A 12,844-nucleotide genomic window follows, 5' to 3' on the forward strand; every position below is an offset into this window, starting at 1 on the left:
GCGGTCATCCTCACTGCTGGGGGGAGTCTGGGCAGGCTCTGGGGGTGGGCAAGATGGCCAAGCTGCTGCCACCCTTGTTCCCCGATGGAGCTGTCAGAGATCGGCCTCGCCGTTGGTGTGAGCCTGCCTGGGATGCTGCTGGGAAGGACAGCCGGAGACCAGAGGTTGGAGAGCAGGGGATTGTACACAGAGCAGACAGTGACAGGGATGGTGCATGGGAGGGTCTGGAAGGTCACTGTAACCTGATAAAAACCCACTCTCACCACCCGGAGCTCCATAACAGGCACTGTGCCAGCTCCCTCGGACGTGGAGAAGGCCCCCCGGGGGGGGGGGGCTTCCAGTCTGAGAGAAGAGCCCAAGAACCAGGAAAGCAGATTGTGCTGCGGATGAAGGCCAGGAGATCCCAGCACCCAGACGAGGTCCTCCCCTTCTGAATCCCCCGTGACCCCACGGGCCACAGCATGCCACGCCCTCCCACCCTCCATGGTCTCCCCAAGTCTGGCCAAGCTCCCGCTCATTGCTTCCATGACACTCTCTGCCGTCCCCTCTTCCTTTGGCTTCAATCTTTCCCAACAATGAGTCCCGTCTTCTCCTTACATGGCCAGAGGATTTCGGCTTCAGTAACTGACCTTCCAGGGAAGAGCCTGGATTAATTTCTCTAAGTTTTGACTGATTTGGTCTCCCTGCTGTCCAAGGGATTCTCAAACGTCTTGGAAAGTGTCGATTCTGCGGTGCTTAGCTTTCACTAGAGTCCAGCTCTCACCGCTTTATGCTGCTACTGGAAAAACCACAGCTTTGACGATGCACGCCTTTGTTGGCAAGGTGATGTCTGCTTTTTGGTCTGCTCTCTGGATGGGCCAGAGCTTTCCTTCCAAGGAGCAAGCCTCTTAATTTCATGGCTGCAGCCGCCATCTGCAGTGATGCGTGAGCCCCAGAATAGAAAACTAAGCCAGTACTGGGGTCTAACTCTGGTGGAGGCAGCCCCGGGCTGCCAGAAGTGCAAAGGTAAAAACAAGAAAACCACGTTCTTGTGGAGCTTGGGCCCAGCTGGGGGTTTCCTTTCTAATCTGGGTCTAGCTGGGCAGATGGAGGAACGCCTCACGGGGAGACACGTCACTTGGACTGCACAGGCCAACGTTAGGGTGGAGTGCATTCCCAGTCTTTGGGGATGAGATCAGGAAACACTCCCTGGCCCAGTTTGGAATATGGTGTATAAAGAGGAGGATTGTGCAATGAGGCTGGATGAGCCCAGGGAAGAAGGACAGAGGGGGATCTCTGTGGAATGCAGTTTGGCTCCAAACAAGGTCGGGACTTGAAGGATGTGCACACACAATGGCTGGAGGGACATATCCCAAAGGGTGGAAAGAAGAGGTGTTGAGTGGAAGACCCAAAAGCAGTGGCTGGCGGCTTCCCTTTTGTCTCCGTTGCTCCAGCCCTTGGTCTTGGCCTCTTGGGGCTGGATGAGTGTCTGGGGTGTGCTGAGACTTGGGGGAAGGGGAAGGATATAAAAAGCTCATCTAAGAGCTTCCAAATGGTCCGAGTCAGCCGACCGAAGAGGGTAAGGCCGACCCACCGTGAGGGAGGAAGCCGGAATGTTCCCAGAGGGGACCCAGGGGCATTTGTGGCCCATCTCCAGCCTGGAGAGGGCAGGGCAAACAGGCTTGGGGGAGGGGAGCTCAGCCAGGTAGGCCCCGAGGCTGACCAGATCTTCTGATTCAGGTGGCTTTCAACCTCAGTCAGGGAGTGCATCTGCTGATGTGATCAGGTCATCTCTGAAAACCGTAGTCATCAGTCAATAAACATTTATTTATTAAGCACCTACTATGGGTCATGCACTGCATCAGGTGTTGGGAGAATGCATGGGAGAGAAGCTTGCTAGAAAGTTGCTGTGGGGGGGCATCAGAGGGTCAGAAAGGGGAGGAGAATTCCAAAACATGATATTACCTAGAGTTCTGTGGGATCTGAGGAAGACATGGTGATGCAGAACAGGTGTGCCACCCTCCTCACCTTTCTGATAATGAAGGCTACAGGATTAATGTAGAGCTTGGAAGTTTACAAATCACTCTGTGGACTTTGAAATTCCATCCTCACGAACCCGTCAGGGCTACAGATGAGGAAACTGAGGCTCCCCAGGAGTTTAGTGGCACAGCCAAAAGTGGGCAGCTGTTACTGACAGCTGGGAGGCACACCCGCCCGGATGAGTGCTTCCCAGGGTTCATCCTCATGAGTCAGGAGGCCTCCGATCAAACTGGCCAATGCAGACACGTGCTGGAGGTGCCATGTGTGTGTACGAGGCCAGGCGTCTGACGGGGCACGATGCAGACACGATGGAGAACTGGGCAGGACGATCATACACTGGCTGAGTGTGTAAGGGCTTCAATACCTAGGCCAGGAAGGAATAATTACCGGGTTGACCGACCTAGGGGTCGGGTCTTCATCAGAGTGCCTCCGGGCTCTGTCAGTGGCCCTGTCTGGTTTGTCATTGACTTGGATGGATCCCAGCAGCTTGCTCATCACACGCCCAAACGACGCGGAGCCGGGAGCTTGAGTATGTTGACAAGCTGGAGCAATGCGCCAAAGGGAGGCTCAGAAAAGCCTTTGCCCGTGCACCGGCTCGTGCTCCTCGGGCTCTTCCTTCCACGCCCGCTCATCGGCCACATGCTCCTCGGGTTTGGTCATCGAAGGGAGCGCTCGGGTCCGGCGCCAGACCGGGACAGTCGGGAAGCTCTCCTCTCCAGCAGCCAGTGTGGACAAAGGAGCTGAGCTGGGGCCATACTCGGGCCGGAGAAGAGGAAGGATAGGGAAAGTGTGCACTGTCAAGCCAGTTCCCCTGCGCAGGGGGGAAGAACAGTCGGCTCCCCAAAGCCCTCCCAGGGCTGTAGGCCGGGACTGATGTGGCCTCTCTCCGCGATTGTTGAGAACAGTCCTGGGGAGCTGAAGAGAGGCGGCCAAACGCCTGTGGGATTGTGTTTCCATGTATGACAGGTCTACTCAGGCCCCCGCACAGAGGTACAACTAGGGGGCTGCCCCGCCTCTGGGTCTCCTCCCCTGCCTCAATAGGGGGTGCCCGGGGGCATCGGGATGTGGCCTCTTCCTAGCCAGACTCTGACTCTCCTGCTGCTAGACAGACTTGGGCAGTCTTCACACAGACCACGATATTTGGGAATGATGGGCAGGCAGGGGAATGCATTGTGAAAGCTGACACCGAGTGGAATTAATTGGCCAGGCTCCTGAAACAGCCTTTTGTGTCTGCCAAGAATGGCTGACATTTCTATTTGAGCGGATGCTAAGCCGGGGAACCCTGGAGTTCCAGACTTGGCCAGGCTGAGAAGCCTTCTCCAGGTGCGAGGGGTGGGTGCCTGCGCCCGGGACCGGGTCCAGCTACAGAACTTTCCCTCGGTATGTCATATTACAGTAGGGCTCCTCCTTCCGTTATGGGAGAAACCCGCCCTGGGCTTGCCAAGATGCCTGGGAATCCCCTCCAGGCACCACCTGGCATTTGGGGAGGACTACTGGTGTGGCCAGGCTGGTGCTGGCAGGGGCACCGGGATGAGGGCAGAGTGGTCACCGGGTCAGACCAGACCCGGAGCCTCGTTGGGATGCTTTGGGCTACCTCCTCATGCAGTGATGCTTTTTGTCTTTATGTCAATCATTTCAACCCTTTCCCCGAAAACACACACACACACACACACACACACACACACACACACACACACAAACACAGAAAGAGAGAGAGCGCTTGCCTCTTGATTTAGAAAAACCTTTAAGCTAGAGGACTCAACAGAGTGAGGGCATCTGGTAATGCTTGCAGTATTCTGCCCCAGTAGCCCCTCACCTCTCTACAGGGAGGCTGAAGACTTGCTTTTCTGGGGTGTCCATTCTTTTCAGCTCCTCCGATTCTCTTTTGATCTCCTGGTTCTGTATTAGCTCATACAAACCTTCCCGTGTTTTTGCAGATTGCTCACATTCCTCATTTCTTACAGTGCAATGGTGACCCTTGCATTGGCCATTCCCTAATTGATGGGCACTGCGTTCACTTCCAGTCCTCCGATCCCCCAAAGGCCAGGGTGGCCGTTTGGGGAACCTTCCTTCTCTTTGACTGCCTTGGGGCATGTGAGCTCAGTGAGTCAGAGGATAAGGACAGCTTGGTCAGCTTTCCTCCATGGATGCCCTGCGTGGCTGGGCACACATGCAGCTCCACCCACAAGGTCCCCAGCAGCTCCTCCCTTGCATGTGTCCATTTGTTGATCTCTTTGCCACCCTTATTTCTAAAAATGGAGAGGGGTCTCAGCAGCCCAAGGGAGACACCCTTCCAGAGAATTCAGCTTCCCAAAGGCTGCTCCGGACTTTTGGGGACCCCTAGAGCAGTAGGTTGTGTTAGATTTTTTTTCCCCATTGGAAAACGAGCCAGGTTTTCTTTGCGAGCTTAATTGATCAGATTGCAGCCAGATTCCCCGGAAGGTCACATTCATGCCCTGCAGGACTGAAAGGCTCTGCCTCCATCAGCTGCTGGGAGCAGCCCTAGCCCGCCCCCAGGTCGCCAGATAGCCGGTGGCCCATGCTTGGGGGCTGGGGCTGGCTCCTCCAGCTGAGTTCTGTTAGGGTTTTTCCATGTTATTCATTTTTCCCGAAGTGAAACCTTCCCATCCTGACTCACCAAGGAGAGAGAGCACAAGAAGCCCTGGCCAGGACAAGAGATGGAGGCACTGGTGGGTACTGTGGGCAGAGCGCTGGCTTAAGCAGCTCTGCTCACTAGCTCCAAGACCCTCCAAAAGCCACAGAAACTCTTGGAGTCTCAGTTTCCTCTGGAGGAAAGATGGGGGGAGTATTTGAAAAGCTGTCCCATGGAAGAAGGAGCAGAAGACAGAGGGAATCAGTCTAATTAGAGAATGGCCTCTTTGAAAAGGTAGTGAGTTCCCTGTCTCTTGAGGTATTTGTGCAGAACTACAGTGCACTTCTGCCAGGGCTGTCATTGAGGGCATTTCTGTTTTGGTGGGAAGCTGAACTAGACCTCTGAGGTACAGTTTTTGGTTCTCTGAGAGCCTTGAGGATAGAATTGTGGAGGCTGTCACTGGCCAGCGGCCTGAGGACCTGCATGGTCTGGCACAACACTTAGACACGTGCTGCGGTGGGTGGGCTCTTAGGTATCCTTTGTCTGGAGAGCCAGGAGCCTGTGGACCAAAGGTGCTGGGCTTGGAGGACCTGGGTTTGGTCAGCTGGGGGACCTGGACTCAGTTTTCTCATGTGTAAAATGGGAGGAGGGCCAGTGTAGACTAGATTTGCCTCGAGGTTATGCCCCTCACCTTGCCTGCCCCAGAGGAGGCACCAGGCTGTTGGGCCCGGGCCTGAAGCTTGCTAGGGGCAGGGGCCTCACACCAGCTCAGCCTTCAGGGCTAGCAAAGAAACCGGGACAGGGTGGGGAGGGATAGGCGGGGCCAGCTGGCGTCTGTGGGAGGGAGACAAGGCCGCATTTCTGCGCCTGCCAAGGCTGGAGAGGGGTTGCCATGGTAGCAGTCTGTTGTGCTCCGGATCCGGGCGTGGGTCAAGGACGGCTTGGCTGGCTCAGGCCCCCTCCCCCACGTGCTAAAGCAGCTTAAAACTCCCAGGGCAGAGCCAAGTATGGGGGCTTCAATGAGGCCAGGCTCCGAGTCACAGGACCTGGGAGAAGGGGGAGCAGACGAACTAGCAAGGGGGCAGGAGACAGTGAATCAATATAACTGGAGAATGGCCTACCTTATAAGGTAGTGAGCTCCCTGTCACTGGAGGTATTCACACAGAAGCTCATCCACTCACTGCCTACTTGGGCTCCTGCAAGTCCTTTCCCTCTCTGGGACTCAGCCTGTAATACGGAGGGGTAGCCTGGAGGTCCTGGTCCCTGCTCTGCTCCTCGGTGGGTGCCTAGGAATGATGTGGACAATGGTGGAGGGTGGACCTCCAGAGCGTAGGGGAATGGGAGTACCAGCATCAGAACAGGGACTGAGGGTGTGGGGAAAAGAGGACCCCCATCTGCCCTGCCCTGGCCTCGCAAATCCTCCTCAAGGTTGACCCGCTACCCTCATCTCTGGTAGCTGCTCCCATCCCAGGGCCCCCTCACTGGCTCCTTCCTCGGCCGTCCGATGCAGAAGGCACCGATGAACCTCTCATGGACTGGATTGAGGCTGGGGTGGTGACGGCTCCTCTATGCTCCTCAGACCCCATCTCCAGAGAGGCGGGAGGCCCTAGAATCTACGGCCCAGCGAGGCCCTGGGGCACTTACCTTGGAGAAGACTCCAAGGGCCCCAAGGGTCACAACCAAGTACTGGGAGGAGGCATGTTCTGCTCAACCGAGGGCATGACCAAGAGTGCCAATGGGGAGAGAAGCTGCAGACAGTCAGGAGAAGGCGGCATCCTGAGGGCAACAGGTCCCTCTGCAGCGGGTGGGCTCGCCCTCTCGGGAGGTCTTGGAACAGAGTCTGGACCACCACCGGTGGGAGCTGTTCTAGGGGGGCTCCCTTCACTGCAGGTTAGACTCCATGGCTGCTAAGCTCCCTTCTCCCTCTGTCCCATCAGGCTGGACTCTCCTGCCGATCCTTCTGTGTCCCCTCACCTGGGAGCACCCAGGGGGTCCTTGGTGAGATGCTCAAGCCCTTTGGAGCTGGGGCATCTGGAGGAAGTGACCAGGCAGTGGCCAGACTCCCAGCCTCCTCTGGGCTCGGATTATCCTGTAGACTCTGGGCTCTCCCCTCAATGGTCCTCAGCTCACCCAGATGAAGGTGTCTGGTTTGGGGGCTTCTAGCCTGCCCAGAATCCATCCTCTAGAACTGGGCTGCCCACAATGACAAGGCCCCAGGGCTTGAGGTTCGCCTGGAGAAAGGGCAGGATTTGGGTTGGAAAGGGGCAAGAGCATGCTAGGGAGCCAGACTGCATGGCAAAGACCCCAAGACAGCTGTGAGTAAGGGGAGAGGGGCTCCCACCCAAAGGAGAAATCCCTCCCACACAACCCAGCGCTCAGGGCTTGCTGGGCGCTCCTACCACCATCCTTCTATGGATCTGAAACTGCCTTCCCTAAATCATCCCCCTTAGTCCTAGTTTTGCCCTTGGCTATCTTGGAAGGCCTTGAATGCCAGGACGAGAGGTTTAGACTTTATCTTGAAAGTGATGGGGGAGGACAGGAATGCCTTTAGGTCTATTCAACAACAGTCGGGTCAACAAATATTAGTCCCTCCCCTGTCACTTTATGAAGGACTGTGGGGGGCAAGGGATGGGAGGGAGAAAGATGAATAGACCTGTGTCTCCCTTGCCCCTCCCAGCCATCATCCATCCTTTGCAACCTCAGTGCTAATGCCAGGGACTCTTCTTACATAAAGAACTCAGCGTTCAGCTGTGTGACCTTGGCCAAGTCCTCACGACTCAGTTTCTTGCTTGTAAAATGGAAAGGTTGGCTTTCGAGGCCTCTTCCAGCCTCAGGTCCCCATTCCCCTTCAGCCCCCTCCCAGTGCGTCACGTTGGCTCTCCCCCAGGGAAGGTCATCCCCTCCCGGGCCTCAGCTTCCACCTTCAGGTAGAGGCCGATGGCTCAGCACTCTCTGGAGGCCCCCTCCACCCCGCCGCCCCTCCCTCGTGTCCCATCAACGCCTCACCCCCCCATGCGAACCCTGCTCCCATCTGTGCCTGCCCCGTTTGTTTGTTTGGGCTGAGTTGGACTCACTGGCCTCTGAAGGCTCTGCTGGCTTCCAAGCCTGGGCCTGGGGCTCTGCGCCTGCTGCCTCCCACCCCTCAGTACATGCTGAAGCCATAGGCGAGGCGGGGGGGGGGGGCCTGGGTCTCCATCCTGGCTGGCTGCCACTCTCTGGAGACATTCTCTGGAAGGGGAGGGCTGGGGGCAGAAGCCTTGGTGGGCTGGCCTGTGTGGTCTCCGGGAGGGGCCGGGAGCTGCCTGAGCTCCTGCCCAAACCAAGCAACTTCCCCAACTTCTCCAGCATCGTCTGGGGGCCCCTTGGGGTGTCCTGGCCATGCCCTTTCCCCTTGAGTGCCAGGCTGACTGTCCGCCAGCCTTGGGCAGTTTTCTGGAGCAGTTCATGTGGGTCCCTCCCAGGGCAGCCGAGGGGATGTGGGCCTGCCGATGCTGCTGTCCTGCCGACCCAGGGCAGGCTCCTGTGTCCTCAGAACCACCACCTGATGTGACCTTGAGAGAGCAGATAAGACCAAAGGTCACTGGAAGGTAGGGCCGGGATGAGAAGGAACCTGGCACTCACTTGGGCCAAGGAGAGGAAAATGAGGCCCAGAGGACTTGCCCAAGGCCAGGCAGGGAGTAAGGAGCAGCACTGTCACGTACAGCAGTCACCAAGTGCTGCCTTTGGAGTCTGAGGCTCCCAGTGCCCCAAAGTCTGTGACCTGCGGCACCACTCATCCCCTCTTTCCATCTCTTCTCTTCCCAGGCTGGGTGTCTGCTCCTGCTGGACCGAGGCCCAGGCCGCGCCTGTCCATGAGACTGGCCTTTATCCCCACCATGGAGGGAGGCTCAAGCCTGTGCTGTCAAGACCCCTGTGCAGAGCTGGTGGAGAGAGTGGCTGCCATTGACGTGGCGGAGCTTGGGGAAGCCGGCCGGGGAGACGACTGCGCTGTCTTCTCTGCGGACGGCCCCGGCCGAGCCCTCCCCAAGAACAGCGGCGCCCCCGAAGCCCGAGAGAGAATCCCATCGGCGCCCTCCCTGACCACGAGAGACGCCCACCCCCAGAGCGAGCCCGAGAGCGTCCCTGGCCGGCCCTCCCTGTCCAACAGGAAGCTCTCTCTCCAGGAGAGACCGAGCCGAAGTGGCCTCTCTGCTGCCTGCACCTCCGCGAGCGGGCCCTGTGCAGACCGCATCTCCCCCCGCGCTGTGCGCCGGCCCACCGTGGAATCCAACCGCGTGTCTGTCTCGGATGTGGAGGTACGAGAAGCAAAGAGCGTGAGGACGCCCAGCCTGGGGACAGGAGTGGGCGGGGTCACGGCCTCTCTGCCGGTGCGAATGAAGGGGCCGCGGGGAGCGTTTCTAAGGATTCATCACGGCTTCCCTGACTTCACGGGTGGGCCCAGCCCTGGGCTCGCCCCTATGGTGCGGGGCAACCAGTAGGTGGAGACTGGGGCGGGGACGGGGCAGCGGGGGTGGGGGTGGGGGTGGGGGAAGCGCACTACAAGCCTGGGTAAGGAGGCTGGCTATCCCGGGAGGGAAGGAGGCTGGCTATCCCGGGAGGGAAGGAGGCTGGCTATCCCGGGAGGGAAGGAGGCTGGCTATCCCGGGAGGGAAGGAGGCTGGCTATCCCGGGAGGGAAGGAGGCTGGCTATCCCGGGAGGGAAGGAGGCTGGCTATCCCGGGAGGGAAGGAGGCTGGCTATCCCGGGAGGGAAGGAGGCTGGCTATCCCGGGAGGGAAGGAGGCTGGCTATCCCGGGAGGGAAGGAGGCTGGCTATCCCGGGAGGGAAGGAGGCTGGCTATCCCGGGAGGGAAGGAGGCTGGCTATCCCGGGAGGGAAGGAGGCTGGCTATCCCGGGAGGGAAGGAGGCTGGCTATCCCGGGAGGGAAGGAGGCTGGCTATCCTGGGAGGCTGCACAAAGCAGCATTCTCTAGGTGCTGGCAGAGGAGCCAGGGGACAATAGTGAGCTTGGCTTCCTTCCCATGCTTGCACAGCTGTATAAGTCATCATCCCACAAGGATGTTTGAACTCTTGGGAAAGGGAGCCATGATCCCAAGGGATTCCCCCTGGTTTTACGGATAGCGGTGAGGTCAGACTGACCACACTTCTTCTTTGAACTGGGGAATGAGGGAGTTTAGGGGAGCCCCATCAGCATGGCTGACGTGCATCTTAGTAAAGTATCTGACGGTCGCCCAGGAAGTCCTTATGGGCAGGATGGGGAGAAGGAGTTGGCTGCTAGGGCAGTCAAGTGAATCTAGAACCATCTGAATGTCCAGATCAGAGTCCATGATGTGACTGGTGAGGGGGCCCAGGCTTGGGCCATGTGCTATTCCACAGGTTTATCTGTTTGAGACTAGGATAAAAGAGCAGGCGGCCTTCTGCTCATCAGACGTGCAGCTGATGCCAAGTTGGCAGAGAACACGACCAGCCTGGGGGCTAGGGTCAAGACCCGAAAAGCTCTCACTAGCCCAGAGCATGGGACCAAATCAAATCAAATGGAACCTTGTGGGGAGACTTGTCTAATCTTCAGCTTGCATTCCAGAGAAATCAACAGGTCGTGTGTGTGTGTGTGTGTGTGTGTGTGTGTGTGTGTGAGGCTAGCTGACAATGGCTCTGAGAAGGAATGGCATACCCATGTATGATGAGGCCCGTGGTGCACAAGAGCAGGACCCTTCAAGGGCTGCCCTGGGGTGCACGTGTCCCAGAGCAGGCTAGTGCCAGGGCCAGGTGCACTACCTGAAGCCTGTCTGGGGAGCTCTGCCAAGGTACACCGGGTGAGGCTTCTTTGGCTTGGAGAAGGCCTGATCTCCAAGTACTTGACGGGCTGGACACAGAAATGGAAGTGGCCTTGGCCTTGAGGAGCGGCCCTGGTGGCAGCGGCACCAGAGGCTGAGCTAGGCTGGGGGTCAGGAGTGGCAATGCCAGCTGTCCCAGAATGTAAGGGGCTGCCTCCCAGCAGTGGTCGCCTCCCCACCGGAACACCCTGAGCACCTTGCAGGCAGATCCTTTTGAGGATGGCATGAAGGGATTCCCCCTCGGAGTGACTGGGCTGCCCGGCCCACCGGAGAGCCAGGGGCTGGGTGCTGGCCCACCCAACGTCTTGTCCTACACTACGACCTGCAGGAGGGCAGGTCCTTTGTATCCTGGACTCCCCCAGCTCCCACCCAGACCCTGCATACAGGAAGTATTTGCTTCGCAGATTTGGCCTGAATGAATGGAAAAGAACCCACTTGTCCCGTGGTCCTTCTAGCCTCCTCCCTGGAGGATTCTCATTGCCTCTTCTCTGCCCAATGCCTCCCACAATGGCTTGTTCCTAGAGTCCCTCTGCCCAGGCGCTCCCCTCCTGTACACTTAGCGTGACTAAGTGATGGGTGGGAGGCTGGGGGTGAGGGCCGAGCCAGAATTTTCTGGGCAGCTCAGCCTTGTGTGCAGACACAGAGAAAGGGCAGCCAGATCGGGTGCGTCCTCCAGGGGCTCAGGGTTAGATGATGCTGCAGCACTAGAGGAAGCACATCGTTGGCCGATTGGAGACAGGCAGCTCCAGCCCAGGCTTAAGGACCAGCTGAGGGATGAGAGAGGCATCAAGGGCAGCATCCAAGTGGGGGCAGCCTCGAGCTGCCTCCCAATGTCCATAAAACAGCAGGAATCTGCAGACAGATCCCAGACGTGAGGACAAAAGTACAAGTGAAAACACCTCCGGGAAAAAAAGTGACCACAGATGGGATTTGGGGGAGCACACATCCACATCAGCTCACATCAGCTCACATCAGCTCACGTCAGCTCACATCAGCTCACTCAGCTCACGTCAGCTCACATCAACAGCAGTCATCAGCTCATAGCTCATATCAGCTCACATCAGCTCATGTCAGCTCACATCAGCTCACATCAGCTCACTCAGCTCATGTCAGCTCACATCAGATCACTCAGCTCATGTCAGCTCACATCAGCCCACATCAGCTCACTCAGCTCATGTCAGCTCACATCAGCTCACATCAGCTCACTCAGCTTATGTCAGCTCGTGTCAGCTCACATCAGCTCACATCAGCTCACATCAACAGCAGTCATCAGCTCATATCAGCTCACATCAGCTCATATCAGCTCACATCAGCTCACATCAGCTCACTCAGATCACAATGAGCTAAAGAGGTTGATTAAAAGCCCCGCTGTGCTTCTTGTTGATTAGGAAAACACAGAGCCAAAGGCCAGCAGAAGTGGCCTCTTGCTACTGTGTCCTAGCCCCTGACCTGAGGCCTCATGGAGGCCCCCAACATGAGTTTGCCTCCCTCTCTCTGACAAGCCCCAGAGCTTCTGATCAGGTGAGGAAGGCTCTCAAATGTAGAACCCAACTCAGGCTCTTGACTCTTGGGGAGTTAGTACCTTGTCAACACTACTCCTTGGCTTGGACCCGGAAGGCCTTCTTCTGGCCCCTGGGAGGGAGGGAGGTGGCTGGGGCTCAAAGACCATCAACAGCCACAGCAAGTCCTAGCCAGAAGCCAGCCCCACCCAGCAGTTTGTCAGAGGGAGGTGCTGTCTTACCCCCACCCCAAGTCTCCCACATTCTGCCAGAGCCCAGGAACACCTATAATTATTGTTAGGAAGCCACAAGGTCTCAACAGAACCAACACATGCCAGGAGACCTGAGTTCACACCCCAGCTGTGTGACCCTGGGTGAGTCACTCCCCTTCCTCTGGAAATTTCCACGAGTACTTGCCTCTCACTCTCCTGTGGTGAGGACCAGGCTTTGGACAAACGCCCCCAGCCCTACAGAAAGGGCTGTGACTGTCATGTTTCTGCATTTTTGACTGGCTCTTCTGGGCTGTGGTTTGCCCTGTCTGCCCAACTCCTCCAGAGTCGATTTCCTCACCTCCCCACACTGGACCAGGGCCGGGCTCGGACAGGAGGCCCCTGCTGGCCATGGAGCACCGGTCACCTAAAATGACCAAGTCCTAGGAGGAGGCGTGGTCTCCCCATGCAACAGAGCTGCTGGCCACCCTCTGATCAGTGGAGAAGAGGGCTGAGGGAACCCCTAAGGCTGGGTGGGGCAGCCTCAGGACCAGCCCAAAGGATCCCCACCTCCCCGGCCAGCTGCCATGTCCTTGAGGCTGTCATTCCAAGGCTGCCTGTGGGAATAGTGTCAAGAAGGGTGATGTCACTGTGTTGGCTGAGCCCACCCCCCCATTGCTACCATTCTCTC

General features: G+C 57.7%; 1 protein-coding gene across 1 annotated transcript in view; it reads left to right on the plus strand.

Moving 5' to 3' along the window:
• CAMKK1 (calcium/calmodulin dependent protein kinase kinase 1) overlaps nucleotides 1–12,844 on the plus strand; it is a 77,816-nt gene that overhangs the window by 32,078 nt on the left and 32,894 nt on the right. The window contains exon 2 of the mRNA XM_043994395.1: nucleotides 8,417–8,907. Coding sequence (XP_043850330.1) covers nucleotides 8,464–8,907 — 444 coding nt within the window. The 5' untranslated portion in view covers nucleotides 8,417–8,463. The remainder of the gene's footprint in view (nucleotides 1–8,416; nucleotides 8,908–12,844) is intronic.

This window comes from Dromiciops gliroides, chromosome 3 (assembly GCF_019393635.1).
Source record: "Dromiciops gliroides isolate mDroGli1 chromosome 3, mDroGli1.pri, whole genome shotgun sequence".
NCBI lineage: Eukaryota > Metazoa > Chordata > Mammalia > Microbiotheria > Microbiotheriidae > Dromiciops > Dromiciops gliroides.